This window comes from Equus quagga, chromosome 14 (assembly GCF_021613505.1).
Source record: "Equus quagga isolate Etosha38 chromosome 14, UCLA_HA_Equagga_1.0, whole genome shotgun sequence".
NCBI lineage: Eukaryota > Metazoa > Chordata > Mammalia > Perissodactyla > Equidae > Equus > Equus quagga.
Window position 1 is genome coordinate 24,780,848 of NC_060280.1, and position 21,034 is coordinate 24,801,881.

Genomic DNA, 21,034 nt, shown 5'->3' on the forward strand with positions numbered 1-21,034 from the left:
CAATTTTATAGGTACACTATCTCACCAGCATCCCCGGGAAAATGACCCAGGCAACATATCCTTTTTGAAAATTAGCTTCCTACTTTAGTCTCATATGTTTACATGTGACTTCTAAGGATATCTCTGCACCTGCCAGTGGATGAATAATGGCTCTTAAATGACATCAGGAGAACACCATTCTCTTCCAGGCAGCAGATAATATACCTCTAAAGAACAGAGTTGCTTGGCTACATTTTGTAAGGTTAGTTAACTTTTAGCATAATTTTGTTTACTTAGAAATTTCATTGACTCATCTGAAATTGGAACATTTTCTTTGAAAAATACTTTCTTGTCGTCTAGAAGAAATATCTTATTTCCAGAATGATTGTTTCAGTAAGTCCTCGCACGAATTCCTCCTCTTTCCTTCTCACTGGATTTTCTGGTCTGGAGCAACAATATCCCTGGATCTCCATTCCCTTCTCCAGCATCTATGCCATGGTGCTGTTGGGTAATTGCATGGTGCTCCATGTGATCTGGACTGAGCCTAGCCTTCACCAGCCCATGTTCTACTTCCTGGCCATGCTGGCCCTCACCGACTTGTGCATGGGACTGTCCACAGTGCACACAGTGCTTGGGATTCTGTGGGGGTTCATTCGAGAGATCAGCTTGGATTCCTGCATCGTCCAGTCCTATTTCATCCACGGTCTTTCCTTTACGGAGTCCTCCGTCCTCCTTACTATGGCCTTTGACCGATATATTGCAATTTGCAATCCACTGCGTTATTCCTCCTTCCTGACTAATTCCAGGATTATCAAAATTGGGCTCACCATATTAGGTAGGAGTTTCTTCCTTATTACACCCCCCATCATCCGTCTGAGATTTTTCCATTATTGCCGTTCCCACAGCCTCTCTCACTCATTTTGCCTGCACCAGGACCTTCTCCGTCTAGCCTGCTCAGATATCCAATTCAATAGCTACTATGCCCTAATGCTGGTCATTTGCACACTATTGTTGGATGCTGTTCTTATCCTCTTCTCCTATGTCCTGATTCTTAAGTCAGTCCTGGCAATTGCTTCCCAAGAGGAGCGGCATAAGTCATTTCAGACCTGCATCTCCCACATTTGTGCTGTCCTTGTCTTCTACATTCCTATCATTAGCCTAACAATGGTCCACCGTTTTGGCAAGCATCTCTCCCCCATCGTCCATGTCCTTATGGGCAACATCTACATCCTTTTCCCACCTTTGATGAACCCCATTATCTACAGTGTGAAGACCCAACAGATTCGTAGCAGAATGCTCAAACTCTTTTCTCTGAAAATATATTGAGATATGCAGGTCTTTTAAAAAGCAAAACAGCAACAACAATAATAAACAGAGAAAAACTAATACAAAAATAAATTCCGTTATAATTAGAGCTTTAGCCATGAGTCCACGATCCTTGATTTTAAAACATACTTTAAATGTAGTCAGAGAATCACTTACAAACAAGTCCCATCTTAACCTATGTCCTGGAAGTGAGTTTTTCTGGGGCTGGAGGTGGAAGATTCTATCAGAAACATCCCCTAAATTCTCCACCAGCTGTTGACTTGTGTAAAACAAAGCATATGTAGGTCATGCCAAACCTTCAGAAAGTTTTAAAATCCATGACCTAATGGAGGGAGGTCAGCCAAAGGAAGGAAGCTGAGTAAAGGAGATGATGAGAATAAATTTCTTATGATTCCTGGTTTTACACAGAAAGGAACAGGTTTGGAAGCTCTGTACTTTTGATTGATGTTCTAGAAAGCTTCTATATTGTAACACTAACTTATAAAATAACCAAACCTATTCCTGAGAAGGAAAGGCAATTTCAGAGTCATCAACTCAGGTCCTGATATTTAGAATAGATAAACTTATCATTGGTGTTAAAAGCACCATCTGGCATTTCTCAGCCTTTTGAGAAACTAGCAGAAACTTTCCTCCATAGACTCCAGAAAGCAAACTCCTAAGGAATCAGAAAGCTGTATCCGTGAATTAGGCAGTCTCTGGGGCTGTTGTCAATGTGGCGGCCTGAAGAGCCGGTGAGAAATAGTAACCTGTAGAAGTTGACCTGACTTCGTTATAAGGTCTGCAAGGCTACTATCCAGCCTGGGTAGGAAACATTACAAAAACAGCCACAGTGAGTTTAGGGAAACACACAATCTCTTCTTTTTGCTTTTGTTATAGGTAAACTGTCATGTCATTGTACACTGCTGCCTTAAATGACCTCACAACTAATAAGGAGAAAGCTAACGGGTGAGGTGACAGAACTAGAATGCAGAAAATCAGAAAGTCCAGGCTCAGTTGGTGTTCATTTTGGTCTCACGTCAAAAAGCTAAGGTCCAGAATGGGAGACATCAGGGATTCTTAGAAAGGAGGAAACATGTTTTAGTAAAAACAATCTGCTGATAATAAATTCACATGCAGATGCTCACTGTATAGTGTACCTCTTAATCTTCCTTGGTCTAACAAATTTTATTGTTAAATAGACTTAGAAGATTTTCTACCTCAGGTTGTGTCTCTGTACTCTAAGATATTTGGGACCACTACTTGAAAAAGGGAGACTTTGCTAGAATAATAAATGGACATCTCTAGAAAATGCATCCATTTTCTAGAATGACTCTCATAGAAATTTGTAAAATAATACTAACCTAACCAAGAATTCCATTACAGTGGAAATTGTTGTCCTAAAAACTTTTCTACTAAAAGTGTGGTTTCTGATCCTGTAGCCTCAGCATCATCTGGGAGCTTGTAGGATGTGCGGAACCTTGAGCTCCAGTCAAGCCCTAGTGAATCAGAATCTATGTTAGCTTTTGGGATGCTGGTAGTGTTCTCATTCTTGGTCAGAGTGTTGGTTATAAGCTTTCATTAATTTTGTGGCAATTAATCAAGTTTTATCTTTATTTATGTATCTTTTTATACTTAATTTAATAATAAAATATAAATTTAAGGAATATCTAAGTGTCAATTTACAGGTAATCCTGGTATGTTAAATATATGTTTTTATTTCTGCTGCTTTCTATAATCCACTAAAGCTACAGATGTACACAGAGAGACATCATAAGAGGAAAGATTTCAGCGTATATGGAAACAAATTTTATAAATAGAGAAACTTTAGATATTATTCTTAAAAGACAAAACAAGATAGATAAATATGAAATCTAGGTGCCTGCAGACAGGCATACCAATGAGAAGAAAAATGATCTGAACAGAACAATCCTGGAAAAACACAGGAATTTCTTATAAGGTACTGGAGAGAGGTGGGACTGAGAATGGCAGAAAAGGTGAACATCCTTGTAAGGTTTCCTTACTAAAGTACCCAGAAACCCACTCTTTTTTAATTCTGGCAAAATGATTGGTCTCTGTAGTAATTAAATCAAGTATGATCCAGACATAGGGGCATTAGATACAAAGGATACTAGGAATATGATAATAGATATCATATATAAAAGAGAGAGGTTATATAAAATAATACATATTGAATGCTGAAGTCCAAGGAGAACTTTTCCCCATTCATCTCTTAACAGGCTAACCAGACTGATGTTCCACAGTTAAGTGATTGTAGTGCTATTCACTATAAAAACTGTCCCAAAAGAAAAGACTAACAGATACTGGCTTCTGAGTATTCACTCGCTGAATTGGGTAGGCTCCTTCCTCATCAGCCTACAAAGCAACTGACCAGGTATCAAATCCCGCCATGCTCATCGAAATCCCTACTAGATCCTTGTCCCTCATCATGAAATATGGAAAGACAGCCAAGGATTACCAGGGATGTTATTAAATCCGCCAATACAAAAATCATACATCCAAAATAAATATTAAAAAAGAAAATTAACTGGGTGGAACAAAGTTTCTTCAGAGCAGAGATTAAGACTTAAAAGGAAAATGAGTCCATAATTGATACTCTTAATGAAATAGTCATATTACAGTCTTGATAAAAGAACAAATTACTCTTAATAGGAAACAGAGAACATAGAAGATTATTTGTAGATTAAACAACAATATGAGAGATGACAGGAAAACCAATAGAAGTTTTGGGAGACAAATTTAAGAAAGCAGAACTAAAGGATAAAGTGATAAATATGGAGACTGAGAGGAAAAAAATATACAGTCAATCCAAGAACACCAGAAAGACAAAAAAGAAAAATATAAGAGGAATTTATTAGAATTAGGAATTTATCAGGAAATTATACAAGACTTTCTCCCAGAGCAAAATGTCACAAGTCCAAATTGAGAGTATCCACCAAGTACTCAGCAAAAAAACAAATATACACACATATCTGCATATATATATATAATTTCTTAGTAAGTTAAGAGAACAAAAAGACAAGCCACAGACTAGCATGAAATATTTGCAAAATCCATATCTGATAAATGATTCTAATACAAAATATACAAAGAGCTTTTAAAATTCAACAAGAAGAAAATAAACAACTCGGCTAAAAAGTGGACAAAAGATCAACAGACACGTGACCAAAGAAGCTATATAAATAACAATAAACATAGGAAAAGATGTTGAATATCATTTGTCATTAAGGAATTATAAACTAAAACAACAATGAGATATCACTATAGAAAATGCAAACCATTGACAACACCGAATGCTGGTGAGGATGTGAAGAAATAGGAACTGTCATTCTTTGCTGGTGTGAATGCAAAGTATTACATCATTCTGAAAGACAGTTTAATCTTACCATGTGATCCAGCAACCACACACCTACACATCTTACCCAAATGAGTTGAAAACTTCTGTTCACACAAAGGCATGCACAAGAATGTTTATAGAGCTTTATTTATAATTGCCAAAAATTGGAAGCAAGTAAGATACACAGGTAAACAAACTGTAGTACATTCATGCAATGGAATCTTATTATTTGATTAAAAAAACCAAAGAACTATCAAACTGTGAAAATACATGGAAAAACCTTAAATGTATATTGCTAAGTGAAAGAAATCTTCCAGAGAAGGCTACATGTTTATAGGGCGTCAACTGTATGACGTTCTGGAAGAGGTTTAACTATATAAATAGTATAAATATCAGTAGTTGCCATGGGTTTGGGGAGAGGGAGGGAGGGAGGAATAGGTGGAGCACAGGAGATTTTTAGGGAAGTGAAAGTATTCCGTATGATACTGTAATGGTGGCTATATGACATTACATATTTGCCGAAACCATAGACCTGTAAACAGAATGAGTGAACTGTAAGGTAAACTGCAGACTTTGGCTGACAATAATGTATCAACATTGGTTCAGCAATCATTTTAAAAATGAAAAATTCACACTTAGACACATAATAATTAAATCTTAAATACAACATGGGAGTTAGGACATACTAATAACTTCAAAAGGAAAATGAATATATAAGTAAACCAATAGCTTATATCTGGAGGATCAGAGAGCAGAATGGTACTTGTAATTTCAACAGCAACACAGAGATCTAGAAGATAGCATGAAATCCCTTCCAAATTTTGAAGGAAGCTACTGGGCTCCTGAAAGATATTGGTAGTTACTAATATCTGAATATGTCTACACATTCACCCCAACTTCTTTGACCCATAATGATCAAAAGAAGGGCAAACATAACCACTCCTATTTTTACATATAGGGAAATAAACAATCCCAAACCTTCAGAGCCTGTGTGTACCGGAATCCACACTAGAACACAGACTGTGCAGGGAAAGAAGAAGATTGGGGAGCAGCAGATGACTGTTAGCGAAACACTGATAATACCACCCCCTCGCCTACAAACACACTAAAAAGAGAGAGTTATTACCCCAATGGTGTAAAACAGTGAGAAAAGATCTGAGACATTTTGTATCAGACATCTCCAACTGGGGAATTAAAAGAAATGATTAAAGGTGCATGAAAAAGGCTTAAAAGCAGTCTTGAGAAAGTGTTGATTTTGTGTCGGGGGAACAATACTGGGAAAGTGAAGGAGTCATTTGGAGGCTTGGTTGTGGAGAAGAAGGAAGCAAGAAGCTGAAATTAAAGAACCAGCAGGAACACAACTAAGTGACAAGAAGAAAAGACACAGCAGCCGTGTCCAAACCAAAATTAGCAGCATAGAATGAAGGCGCTGCCATTCACTCCACCGACAGAAATGGGTGTCAGTTAAAACGAAGAACTAGGAAGACACCTTACTCTTCTACATACAACTGATATTGCTATTCCAGGAAAACACAAGACGTTTCAAATGGAGAGTTTGTATGAAAAGTAGAAAATTGAAATTAAAATGTTTCTATTGATGAATGTTTTATTTTCCCCACCTGAAACTACACACACACACACGCACTCACACACACACACTCACACATCATAGAAAAAACTACAATATATTCCTTCACCATAAAGTAATTATCTTCATGAATAATTTGTAGATATGGGAATAAAATAAGAAAATAAAAAACTTAGAAATGGACAAAAATTGGATGATATGATTTAAGAATTGCTCGAAATTGGGATAGAAATTGAAGGGAAAAAATCATATTAGAAATAATTGCTACATTACAGTTGTCATCTGTTGTGTAACACATCACCCTAAAACTTAGTATCTCCAAACAACAATGATTTCTTGTTTCTGAAAATTCTGTAGGTCACTAATTCAGGTAGCGCTTGACAATATGGTTCTGCTTCACAAGGAACTGGCTGTGGTCATTTGGTAGGCAGCATTCAGCTAGGAACTGGGCTCAGATGGAAGGCCCACAAAGACTTTTTTCATGTGTCTGACGCCTGGGTGCTGCTCTGCTAGCCACACTCTCTCCATATGGATAACTTAACGTCATCTGATGGTGATCTCAGTGGAGTCATGTTTCTAACATTGGCGCCTGGCTTTGGATTAGAAACTAAGCAGAAGTCACCAATCTTCTTATTACTCTGGCTCAATAACTCAAGAACAACCCTCATTCCTCCCACATTATTTGGTTAAAATAACTATCTTGAATTCCAGATTCAAGGGGAGACTTCATCACCGATGACAGCAATGGCACACACACACAGATGAGGGAAAAAGTGATTACACTCCTTTTCTCAGATTACCTTCCATGGTGTCCACAAGAGAATAGTGAAAATATAGTACTAGAAATTGAAAAAAGATAATAATCAAGAGGAAAAAAAATAGTGTAAGGGTTAGTAATAGATACAGAAAAGGCAAAAAGGTTTTATACACATATAAACAGATTCTCTGGAAAATAAAAAAAATCAACACGAAACCATAAAACAAAACTAAAATTAAAATTATAACTTAAGAAGTATTTCTGGAAACAAAATTAAAACTTTAATCTTTACATTGAAAGGCCTTATTTTATAACTTGAGCAAACAACCTAGAAAATTTTAATGCATTTAGAGAAAAGTTACTAGACCTGAGGAAGCATTAAAAAAAAAAGCTCAGATTGAGAAAATAAACATCCACCTTTCCATTCATCAGGCTAGAATAAAAATGACAGATGCAGTCATCTGCAAAGTTAACAGCAAACTGTATTTCTTCCAAGGGCATGCTGCAGCTGTAATGCGTAACAATTCCCTTCTTTGGGTAACTACTGATTTCTTACTCACTGAGAAACTTTGTTCTCTAAAATCATAAACTATCAGAACTGTTGCTGTTTAAAATTATATCAGTAAGAATGAAACTTCCCACCTTGCCTAGAAGATATATGTCAATTCAAAACAGAGAAGCAGCCTTAGTACACATTTCAGGTGCAGAGCGTCTAAAACAGGATACCTGGACACAACCTTCCACACTGCACTTTATAGTTCAGACCTGACGTTGACCTCTTTATACATTCCTGCTTTGCTTTGAGTCTATTAAAAAAAGGGCTTTATTTGATGAGTTTGGACATGCTCATACCCCCATGATACCAACACCACAATCAAGGTGATAAACATGTCCATCACCTCTAAAAGTCTTCTTTTCTTCCTTTGTGCTTGTTTTTTTGTTGTGGTAAGAACACATAACATAAGATCTACCCTCTTAAGCACAAAACACCATATTGTAAAATTCTATACATTAAATATGTGCAGCTTTTTGTATATCAAATATACTTCAATAAAGCTGTAAAAAAAACTGTCGATTTATTTGAAATTTAGTTCAATCTAATCCTTCCCCAGAATCCAATAGTAGCTCTATCATTTTCTTTGATTAGGGAAACGCCCTCTGGTTCTTTGGTGTGCTGTCTTTCTCATTATAGTGAGTCCATAAACCTCACTTTGTGAGGCTGCACTTTGTTCTTAGTATCTTTATACATCTTCATATGTCTATCAAGTCATATTTTCTTCAATCTTCAAGTTTGGGGTGCTTATTTCTACTAAGTAACATACCAAATATTCCTACAACATACAAGAACACTACTATAAATGTTAAAAACAACTAATCAAATTCCTTCCGCACACTATATTACCTAATGCATTTCCTTTAATTGTACTCATCATTCTCCACCAATTACTCTGTTCAACATACCTTAATTATTTTTGAAAAAATCCACCCATATGTTCTATTGTATCCTTCTCCCTTGATAAGTATTCCTCAATCAAATCTGAATGGTCAGGAAAAGACAAATAATGAATAAATCATGGTACATCCATCTACTTATTATTGCCCAACTGTTACAAACAATGAAATAGATTAATATTTATTGAATTGGGGATTGTCTATTATTTATTAAGCAAAAAATAATTAAGTTGCTAAATAAAACAGGTATTATCTTCCTATTGTGATAACACACACTTACATAAGGTTTTCATGTCTCTGATCATAAAGAAAGAAGTGAAATAATTCATCCTACCCTGATCACTTTGAATGTCATAGAAAAGAAGGAAAGATTATTAAAGTTTGCCTTATGTGTGCCATGTTGTTTGATTCATTGTAATGGGCATGCATTACTCTTGTAATTAAACAAAATCTAATAAAATACAGTAAATTGAAAAAAATAAGACAAAAGAAAGGATTAAATCTGTTGGCCTGTATGCAAATCTGTCTATGTACAGGACAGATATTTTGATATATTAGAAAAAGCACAAAGCTCCTTAAGGAAGGTCCTGGTATATTCCTCCTCAAAAAGATTGTTATTAGCTAATCTAAGAGATGCTACATTTGTAATTATTTCTAGACAAATGTCTTTACCTAAGTGTTTTAATAACTCCAAATGGACAGAATAGGGGCTGTTGCTGAAGCTACTCCTCAATGTGGCAGAACAGATTATTTTGAGAAAAGTTCAATGCTTCAGAAATGCTGCTCCCAACCACTGAGAAACTCTACATCCTACCAATGAAAAAGAAATAAGTAAATAGTTTTGCCTTCTTTCCTAATACCAGCTTCCAGCTGCATTAGCTCATAAATGAGAAAAAAGCAGGGATCCAGTTATGTTTAAATTAGCTGTCCAAAAGAAGGAGTATCTGAGATTCCTTTACAATCTTTCCATATTCAGGCCCTATGGCTTTCATTAGAATCTCTCCCTCTCGTGTTTTGGCTGAGGTACCCACATTCAGAACTCTATCTTGTCCATAAAACAGCCATGTAGGCTTAGTGTGGATAATCTCAAATGTTAAAGCAGATTTAGAGCTAAAATTTCAACCAGTTCAACATCCTTAATTTACAGAAAAGAAAGCCATGGCCCATGGAATTTCTAGCACTATTTCGTTTCAGGGCCACAATCCCTTATCCATTCTCTTGAAATCCATAGAACTTTGAAACCTGAAGCTTTTGGCTGCACAACCTGACCTAAAGTGATTGCAAAACCTGACGCGAACTGATGTGGTGATGTTTATCATCTTTATTTATCCTACATAATTAAATATTCCTATGTTCTTTGAAATAATATCAATCTATTTGATTATGAGGTACTCATTTAGACCCCTATGATTTTGTTAACTAATATCAATTTTTCTAAAACATGGAAAATTATTTTCCTAAAAGATGTGGCCTAAGGATTTCAGATAATGGATTATAGACAGAAACTAAATGTATTGAAAGGCATGGATAGTAATTAATCCATCTTTGTAGGATATTACTGGAAGTGGGTTTTAAACTAGTAACAGTTTATGCCTTCTTGCTTATTATGTGTATGTGAGATCATTATCTGCCAAAACACTTTGATCAAAAAGTAATGCATAACTCTTCAAGTGGATGGGACAGCTAGATCGTAGATTCCCCAGACTTAGAAATATCAGAATAAGTCTTCAGTAGAGCCTACTGCCTCCACCTGTAGATCCTATTCTTTGTTCTTCTGGTCACCACTAGACAATCAAGGGCAGAGGCCAATTTATATTGTTACCTGATTCCTCACTGTTCTTCCTCAATCTCTTTTCATCTAATATAATTTGATTCCTTTAATTTTTTTCCCAAGGATAGGCAGGATAAGTACTTCTCCTTTTTTATATCCAAAACTGCAAGGAGAAACTATCAGGTTAACTATCATTTATGGTTTTAAGACCTTGGGATGAAAAACGTTTGAAATGCAGGGAACATTTAGTGTCTCTCCGTATAGCACTCACAGTGTGTAACAAGATACAGCTTCTCTCAGCCAGGGAGCTCAGGTGTCTAGATAAGTTATTGAGGGATTTGGGCACTTACCTGTCATTGATTGTCTAATCAAGGTCAGCTGATAGTCAGTCATCATATTTATAGGAAAGTTATATTAATATAAGTGAAAAAGGTTCTCAAGAAGTTCCTGGTAATTACCAGTAAATCATGGATATTAGGAAGCTTCTATGTAAAAGAAATTGATGCTAAAACATCTTTCTCCACCAATCCCAAAATCCACATGGAGTCAGTTTTGAATCCCATGAATATAATGGAATTTGTCTTTATTTCTCCTTTCCTCCTTCTGGATCCCTCAATAAAGTGTCCTTTAAAAAAATGAAAGGGATCTCTATAGTGGCTGATGGTATTTCTGGACTCCTCTGATGATGACTAACCCTACTGTGTGACCAATGGAAGAGAGGAAACTAAGGAGCCTTAAAATTTCAGGATAAATAAGATGACAGAATGCAGTTTAAGGTATCTTCTAAGAAGTGTACAAATCTTCCACACGTGGCATTGACAACTTATGTTTGCAGATGCCTCCATGGGAACAGGATGTCACTGCCATAGCATCAGTCTCTGACATGAAAAATAAACTTGAATATTTAGCTGTAGGTATGTGTTAACTTGGGTTAACACTCCGGATAAGCTCCAAGAGCACTTATCAGAGGAAAAAATGGACAAATTGTAGAGGGATAGAAAGCCGGGGTAGATCTCCCTGAGGAGAGACCAGAGCCAGCTCTAGGCCATCTCTTTGCACGAGGGGAGTAAAATTTAATCCTCTGGGGGCTGAAGATCTTGGGCCTGAGAGATGCCTAGAAGGAGATATAAATAGACCATTCCAGGTTTCCTATTTGTGTTTTGGGCATCTCCTTGCTCTTATTTTTTCTCCACTCAACAAGTTATATATCTTCAGGACCCTAGAAAATATGGGTAGGTAAACTGATTTATGCTCAGTGAAGACACGTAGAAAAAGACACCAGAAAAAAAAGTCAGGAAACTGCAGAAGCTGCTCATTCTTCCTAGAACGCAATCATCTTGCATTTTCCTGAACCCTGATCTATGATGTATTGGACATGGCTTTAATCTGACTTGGTCTGCTATTGTAGTATCTCTTTGTGCTCTTTTTTATGTATTTTTCCCCTTTTAGCATGTGTTTATGCAATGGTCATTTTTCTTGATATGCAGATCTGAATGTTGTACTTAGATGCATTCTTGTAGTTAAAAACAAGGCTCAGTGGTTAAACAAGTTCAGTAGTTAAAGATAATATATATATGTACACATACATGAATATGTCCATCAATTTTTCCATAGAATTTACTGAATATTCCTTATATATCAGGTGGTAGGCTAGGCATAGATTAAGAAGCTGAAACTCAGGGATTTTAACTCTTTTCCCTATATAACAAAGATGTTACATTGGTGATGGGGCAAGAATAAATCTCCATTTCTAAGCCCAAGTGCTCATCACTATGCTGAACTGCTTGCATTTTATAAAGGTAAGCAACAGATTTTGGGAGAAAATTACAAATTGATACTATATGCTCAATGTAAGAAAATATCTTTGCCTTTATGAATACCCTAAACTAGTTCAATCTCTGTTTAGTGGATCATAAGCCTGAAGTTCAGAAAATTAAACTTGTTCAAGTAACAATTATTTTGATCTTAATACTGGTAATTTTTCAACTGTTGTTTGGATAGAAATTTATCTGATTTATATAGCAACCATCTAAAATATTACCTTCGGAATTGATGCACATTTTTAATTGGTGCTTAATTTTAGATATTTTATAAAGGAAAATTAACCTCCAAATTAAGTAACTTTTTAATGTTCATACAATCACAATATGAGGTAACCAGTATTTAAATCCAATTCTATGTGGCCCCAGAAACACATATTTTTATTAAGAACGTGATGCCTCTGTCCGTATACCCACGATTCGGTCAGAATACTCTATCAGTAATATTATAAAATAATGCTTCCAGGAGCCCCAGGCCTATGAATTAGGTAACTGAAGGTGATAATGCTACACTCAAAACAATGGCAAATAGAACGAAACAGATCACTGGTGTCGCAGACGATCACCGCTGTCACCAAAAGATCACTTAGAAGAAAAATCTGATTTTTGTTTTCCTTCTCTCCCACCTCCATTTCTGTGTTTCTTTCTATCACTCAGACTCTTCTCACCCCCACCTCTAATGTCCTTAGGAAGCTCCACTCACATAAGCCCCTTCCCCATAACTACACTTGACTCACACACTTGGCTCTGGCATGGATCTATGTCAGGCATGCTCCCAAATTAATCTTTTCCGTCACTCTCTGAACACACAATCCCACTTAAAAGAAACTTCAAACTAACTTAAGCTATATGTTAAATGGCTGAACAATTGGTTTATGTAATTAAAATAGATCCATAGACTTAAGCATCTCAATATTTTATTATAGTATTTTTAAAGACTTGTATATGAACTTAAGAAAAGGCCTAATGGGCTGACCATTTGAGTATTATATGTTCTAAACTGTAACTCAAAAAATGAGGTCCAAATATTTCAATCATATAAAATGAGGGTCAGAATACTGAATACCTAATAAAAAATAAAAGTAGTAGAACTATACCGTCAAATGATTAGCATACTGAACTACAGCAGAATCAAGGGATGAAGAAGCAGTCATTCCTTAAGCCCATGTATCACCTCAGAAAATAAAGAGTTTAGCTAGATTTTATTTGGGAATCGGGGCTGGGGTCCTATGTTTATATGAAAACCACACACACACACATATCCAGCCTACCCTGCAGTTGCATCTCCTAGCTTGCGTTTTCACCCAACATCTCCCTTGCTTCTATCCACATTCTTTTGGAACTCCAGATGAATAGTAATCAGTAAATTACCCTCTGTCCATTTTATTGAAGGACTATGGACCCCTGCTTTATAATATGAAAACATTGTCATCTGCTGGTGGTATTTTGAAATATATACTATATGGTCTAATTATCAATCAGTGACCCAAGTGGGATAGAATATTATTCATTCACCACGTGCTAGGCATATCCATTCAAGAACTCAATTCAATTTGGCCTTTAAAATAGTTTAGGTTTTTAATGTTCATCCTACAATTTTAAGGAATATATTGATTAACAGACAGGGATCAATTTAATTCACCTGTGTGTCATTAATGTTTAACATAGAACTTAGCATCAAGTCAGTGGTTAACTAATGTTGAAGATGGCATATATGCCATATTGTTTGCAATCTATTTTGTGAAAATCTAATTCCCTTCCTCTTCCATAAGCAGTACAATTCAATTTCACATGTGTCTATTTTACTCAGGGTTATGATCAGTGAATAATTTGATGACATGTTTTTATATCTAGTTTTATTTTTATAGGTAGTATTGGATGTTGGTTAAGATCAGAGATTTTACCCTGCCTGACTTTGAATCCAATGGGACCTAGGAAAAGAGACTGAAATTCTCTGGGGCTTTTTTTTTCATCTCTGGGAATAATAACATTATCTATGTCATGGATTATTGTAAAGGTCTTTTCAACAGGCTATTGTGAAGATTTAATAAGTTAACATATGTAAAGTAATATGACATATTAAGCATTTATTAAATGCTAACTATTATTTTTTTCAAGATACAAGATGTAATTCTTCCATGGAGGGAGTCAGAGTAATTTTTGGCCAGTTAATCTATCTCACTGTCCTTTCACAAAGAACATATTGGTGAAAAAAAGCAATCCGACGTCATTCAGTCTAAGGTAGTGCTCCTGAATCCTCAGTCAGCCTGGAGGTCTCTCATTAAAGGTACTAGGCCTGGAATATGCAGCCATAGATGGCTCCTTTCTTTTACAATCACACACATCCTCAGAATGTGTGGTATATCTTGACTGGAATCCCAGGAATGGAAGATTTTCACACCTGGATCTCCATCCCTATCTGTTCTATGTATATCGTGGCTGTCATAGGCAATATCTTCTTGATCTTCCTTGTCATGACTGAGCGCAGTCTCCAGGAGCCCATGTATCTCTTCCTTTCCATGCTGGCCTTAGCAGATGTCCTGCTCTCTACAGCCACAGTCCCCAAGATGCTGGCCATCTTCTGGTTCCATTCCACGTATATATCCTTTTGGAGCTGTGTATCCCAGATGTTCTTCATACATTTCATCTTTGTGTCAGAATCTGCTATTCTCCTGGCAATGGCATTCGACCGCTATGTGGCCATTTGTTACCCTCTGAGGTACACCACAATCTTAACCTCCTCAGTCATTGGGAAGATTGGCATAGCAGCTGTGCTCAGGAGCTTTATCATCTGCTTTCCATTCATCTTCTTGGTACACCGACTTATATATTGTGGGAGAAACATCATTCCCCATTCCTACTGTGAGCACATGGGCGTTGCCAGATTGGCATGTGATGATATCAATGTCAACATCATTTACGGCTTTACTGTCCACAGGATTGGATATAGTGTTCATTATCATGTTGTACACGATGACCCTTTGCACAGTTTTTCAGATAGCCTCCTGGACTTCCAGATTCAAGGCTCTTAACACCTGTGGTTCCCACATCTGTGTCATACTTATGTTCTATGCCCCAGCATTCTTTTCATTTTTTGCCCATCGCTTTGGCAGTAAAACCATCCCTCACCACATCCATATCCTAGTAGCCAACCTCTATGTGGTAGTGCCCCCTATGCTCAACCCCATCATTTATGGGGTAAAGACCAAACAGATTCAAGATCGAGTGATTTTGCTTTTCACTCCCATCAGCACATGTTGGTAAAATTAAGAATAATGCTAAATATTGAGTATTTCTGAATAAAGGACATACACACACACTGTTTAAATGTTTGTTTCAATGAGGGATAGGAATAAATGAAATCCATAAAAAGCCTTCAAACACACTTAAAAGGATAAGATCCTCCAAAGTTTCCAATGCATTTTCCTAAAGCTAAAAATTTTGAAAAAAAACCTTTAAATTAATGATATTCTCAATTCTCCTAGAATTCTATTATCATGCATTTTAATTTATTCTTAAAGATACATCAAGGTAGGGGCTGGCCCCGTGGCCGAGTGGTTAAGTTCGCGCTCTCTGCTGCAGGCAGCCAGTGTTCCGTTGGTTAGAATCCTGGGTACAAACATGGCACTGCTCATCAAGCCACGCTGAGGCGGCATCCCACATCCCACAACTAGAAGGAACCACAACGAAGAATATACAGCTATGTACCAGGGGCCTTTGGGGGGGAAAAAAAAATAAAATCTTTAAAAAAAAAAAAAGTTACATCAAGGTAACTCTGAGAAAAAGGAAATATATTTTAGAGTTTAACATAGATGCACTTTTCCTGTGTAGAGATGGGAAGTGAGGGGTGAGTAATTGAGCTTCTCTTATAGACAGTTGAAATTCAGCTGAAGTATAAAACACTTCTACTGTAATCAGCAAATATGTGGACCAATAACATGAAGCCATCATATTGTAGTTAATTATGTTGCACCTGTTCTTAACTTAAAATGTGAATTCTAAAATCAGATACTTTTATTAAATATTTATTATGCTCCATACATAATGATAAACAATTGACATATATTACCTTATATCACTATTGTTGTGTTTACTTCAAATACATGGATCTTAGATAATGTAAGTGGCTTCCCCAAGATCACAAATCTCTTGAGTGTTAAAATCTTGAGTTCTCCTGATGACTGTTAGATTGCTTTTATTACACACTTCACTCCCGTACAAATGACAGAAAGTTGTCGAATCCTTCAGTCCTCAATTTCCAAGTGAAGCTGTCATCTCTTTGCATGTTATCACTGCTTTTCACTGCCATAAATGACCCAGCAGAGATTTCTATTAGTGACTTCTGTGTTTGCCATGTAGCCCATCTAGGAATACACTTCTACACATGTAATCAGATTTCTCTTCCACACACTGTGGTTTATGTGTGTCCCTGTTTAAGAAATAAGTTTTCTGTTTCTTTTGTAAGGAAATGTGTTAAATATTACTGTCAGGAGCTCAGTACAGTAAGTGACTAGAGATCTATATTTTCCACTACCTATATGCATCTCAATATCTTTGGATGAATTCTCATCATGACATTTTCAATGTTTCCATTAAGTTCACACCAATGTTTCCATTAAGTTCACACTGATAATGTTCACTCTTGTTGGCAGCCCAGGGCGAGAGGCAGACCATATCTGGACATCTATCTCCTTCTGCCTGTTGTACACCAAAATCCTCCTAGGAAATGGCATCATTCTTCATATCATCCAGATTGACTCTGCTTTGTACCAACTCACATACATCTTTCTGGCCATTCTGGCCTTTGTTGAACTTGATGTCTCTGCTTCCACCGTGAACCCTGTGATAACCATTTTCCTCTTTGGCATGAATGATATCAGTTTTGGTAGTTGTCTGCTCCAGATGTTTTCATGAACTCTTTTATTTCATGGGGTCATGTGTCCTTCTGACTACATGTGTAGGCCACTTTACGACCATCTACAGCCCACGGCACTGCACAACCATCTTGACAATTCCCTGTACCACCATTGCTTTGTGAAGTGTGAAGCTCATGTTCCCACTGTTCTTTCTCTCGAAGTGTCTGCCTTTCTGTGCCACAACACCCTTACACACTCTTACTCTCTCTACTCAGATCTATCAAATTACTCTGTGGAGACACCATCCCAATGGCATCCTGGGTCTGATTGTCATTAACTTCACATTTGTGCTGGAATCATTGTTCATTGTGGTTTCTTATGTGCTGATTCTTCACACAGTACTAGGAATAGCATTTAAGGCAGGACCCTGGAGGGCACCCAAAGCATGTATATCACACTGCTATGCTATGCTTTCATACTGTATCCCCATGATCAGCTTCTCCTTGTTGCATTGCTTTGGATGGCATTTACCTCAACTTTGCAGACTGTCATGGCCAATGCCTACTTCTTCTTCCTAAGTGTGGTCAATTCCATTGTTTATAGCATCAAAACCATGGAACTTCTCAATAGTATTGTTCATCCACTCTCTAGATAGAAGGATGAGGTCTAATCAAGACAGATACTATCCCAAGAACACAGGGACTTGGATCACACCTTATAGCCTGGATATTAGCCTTGCAAATGGGAAAAATTCCATAGTTTTTTATTGCTTATAAATGAGCTACAAACTTTAGTAGAAGGAGAAAAGAAAAATAGCCCCACACTTTCCCTAGCAGAATAGAGAATGTCATTACTCTGAAGTAAGCTTATACAAGGAGTCATGGAACCTGGGCTTTTTCCTGGTGAGGACATCATTTGTCTATTGAATCCCTGAACATTCAACGCAATTGTTTTTTCCCCCTGGGAATAGGTAGAATGTGTCCTGGGGCAGTTTGTGTTCCCAGGGACATGCAATACAGTGATACATATTTGTGAATGTAAAGAATCAGGACACAAAAGAATGTGTATTGTATTATTCACTTTATATAAAGTTTTAGAACAAGTATAACTAATTTAATGTGAAAAACATCTGGACACTGGTTACTTCTTATGGGTGTAGAGGTGAGAGAATGACTGGGGAAACACATGAGGAAATTTCTAGGAAGACGGAAAGGGTCTATACTGTGTTAGGGATGTAAGTTGCATGATTGTATCCACTTGCCAAAATGATACAACTAATATTAGCATACCTCAATGTATGCCAAATTTACCTCAAAACCTATAAATAATAATAAAATAATAATAATAACAGCAATAATTATTAGGTTGCATAATGCATTATGGGGTGGCAGTATAGAGGATACAAGAATGGCATAATATTGACAATTGTGGAAGCAGAATGATGGCTAGATGGAGGTTCATTATAATAGTCTGTTTACTTTCTACATAATTAAATTTTTTAATAAAAAATAAAAAAATAACGGCATTGATATTAAATCTTCATTAAATGTGTGTCATGAAGCAGAGATAACTTTCAATTGATCAGAATGATTTGGTCAGTAAAAAATATTTGACTTCAGGGAACTATTTTATTTTTAATGAGTTAGAAAAACACAGCAATCAGAAAATACTGGTTCTAGGAGGAAACATCTTAAAAAAACATAAGCCCCAACTTCTGTAACAGCCGTAGCTGTCATGAATCACTCAGTAGTAGACGTGCATCTGATCAACAGGAGGGCAGAGAGAGAAGAAACAATTTGAGATGACTCTCCCAGAGAGGGCCTAGAGGGCTCATTTTTTTCTTTTCCAGGTGATTTTGGCTTTCCACAAACTGCAACGAGTATCCTCATAAACCACACAGTCTTGGATGATCACCAGTCAACCAAGTAATTAAGAGAGATTCTGGGGCCGGCCCGGTGGCACAGCAGTTAAGTTCGCACGTTCCGCTTCTCGGCGGTCCGGGGTTCACCTGTTCGGATCCTGGGTGCGGACATGACACAGCTTGACAAAAGCCATGCTGTGGTAGGCATCCCATGTATAAAGTGGAGGAAGATGGGCATGGATGTTAGCTCAGGGCCAGTCTTCCTCAGCAAAAAGTAGAGGATTGGCAGTAGTTAGCTCACGGCTAATCTTCCTAAAAAAAAAAAGATTCCTATCTAGAACAAATGTAAGTGTATAGTTGATGGGTGGCATCATTTATATTACTTTCTTTTCTGCTTTTATCTAATCTACTCAATTTACTGTTTTAATCAATTTTTTATATATCTATCTTTGAAAGTGCTCAATTCAGTCAAATCTCATAAAAATGGACTACGATGACTTTAATAGCCTAGTCCTTAACTTTTCAAGGTAGTTCAGAAGCCATTCTATAACAATAATTACTGATAATCTCCGTGACAATCCTTTAAATTAGATAGCAATACTAATCTAATTATGCAAATGAAAAAACTAAGTTAATTTATGTAAGTTTATCAAAATTACACAAAGAAAAAGTGGCCCCTGCATGAATTAAGTCTGCAATTTGCTGGTGGACAGTTGAATCAGACATACTTGTGTCCAAACTCTAGCTATCTCACTATTAATATCAATGGGACTTTGCTATTGATTTGACCTGTGTGAATTTAATTTCCTCATTTACAAATAGGGGATAAAATAGAGTTTAGCTTTGATGGTTTAAAGATTAAACAAAGTGATGCATATAAAGCAGTTAGTGTGGTTCCTAGTAGAATTTGCTCAATCTGTACTTAGATTTTATTATATGATAGTCATTGCTTTCCCCCCAAAGAGAATGAAATTATGTGAATCATGCAGCCAAATTGCACATTGCCTGATAGTAGCTCTATATCCTAATTTTAAATTCAAAAACATCATAAAGTCATAAATTTATTTGATGAGAGCTCTATAGAGTTTACCAGACTAAGTGATTTACGTCGATCAAGAACATTTAATCCACAGAACAAATATATGAAGCCATTATCAGTATTTTCTACATGGTGCAGATACGGAAATGGAAACAGAAAAGTCGAAGATCACACCCCAAATCACAGAGTCAGTCAGTGGCAGAATCTGGATTCAAATCTAGGCAATCCAACTGAAAAATGCATTCTTTAACCAACTGTATTATGAATGTTCCCATAACTTAAAAATTCAAATCTAATTTTGAAATTGGAATCTCAAGAATATCAGGCAACTAAATAGACCATTTTCCTCTTTGAGATTCATCAGGACATAATTTTCTCAACTCTGTTTCTTCTAATTCTTGTCGTGTAATAATGATATTTAAAAGTTTCTTCAAGAGAATCTTTATAAAATGGGTATCTACTTGACGCCACTCTAGGTACTAAGAGATTGTCTTACACTTAATCCCCACACCATCAGACATAGCCTCTAAGATTCTATGGGGCAAATTGGTTCTTATGATTATTATAAGGTAATATTAAAAAGAGCAACTAAACTTTATTTATTACATTTTATTGCATATTATTCATTCTCAGTTTAGTTCCTAGATATAATTGGCTTAATCTACTCTTAGGATCTCACCAAGAATCTGCCTCATCTCATCATTATTGCACACCAGTTTAGACTAGTTTATGCTGCAGTAATCATAGTCTTCAAATCTCAGTGGGTTAAAACATAAATTTCTCTCTATCTCATGCTACGTTTACATTGTGGATGGAGGCTGGAGGGTGGAGTTCTGCTTCATATAATTATCAAAGAGAGAAGTTGACGAAGCCTCTGACTATTTCAATATGAAGCTCGTAGATTAGGCTCTGCAGGGAAAAAAAAAATATGGAAAATAAATACCAGAATTTTAATGCCTCCACCTATAAATGACACATCAATTCTGCTCACATTCATTTATGAAAAGGAAGATAAAAAGCCCCAAATTTATACATGTAAAGAAGAGAATAGTCAATAAGGAAACAAGGAAATACTGGTAAAAAGCAGTGATGTGTCACATAGATTTAGATTTATGGTCGGCCTGCTGTCCTGTCATCAGAGTACAGCCTGGTGAGATAGAAATCTCTGAATGTGATGTGACATTTCAAGCTATAGTTCTTGTTATCCCTGCTTTAGCTCCGATTCAATCAGTACAAATCTCCCTACGAAAC

The 21,034-nt window shown here is 36.5% G+C and overlaps 2 protein-coding genes across 2 annotated transcripts; both read left to right on the forward strand.

The window, feature by feature from the left end:
- Positions 1-351: 351 nt before the first annotated feature.
- LOC124251843 (olfactory receptor 51V1) lies at positions 352-1,305 on the forward strand. The gene has a single exon (XM_046684738.1). The coding sequence runs from the start codon at positions 361-363 to the stop codon at positions 1,303-1,305; it is 945 nt and encodes a 314-aa protein (XP_046540694.1). The 5' UTR covers positions 352-360.
- Positions 1,306-14,357: 13,052 nt separating this feature from the next.
- Positions 14,358-15,291, forward strand: LOC124225507 (olfactory receptor 52Z1-like). Its single transcript, XM_046638198.1, is given in 2 exon segments — positions 14,358-14,950; positions 14,952-15,291. Coding segments are annotated over 2 exon segments (879 nt in total). The 5' UTR covers positions 14,358-14,411.
- The last annotated feature ends 5,743 nt before the right edge of the window (positions 15,292-21,034 follow it).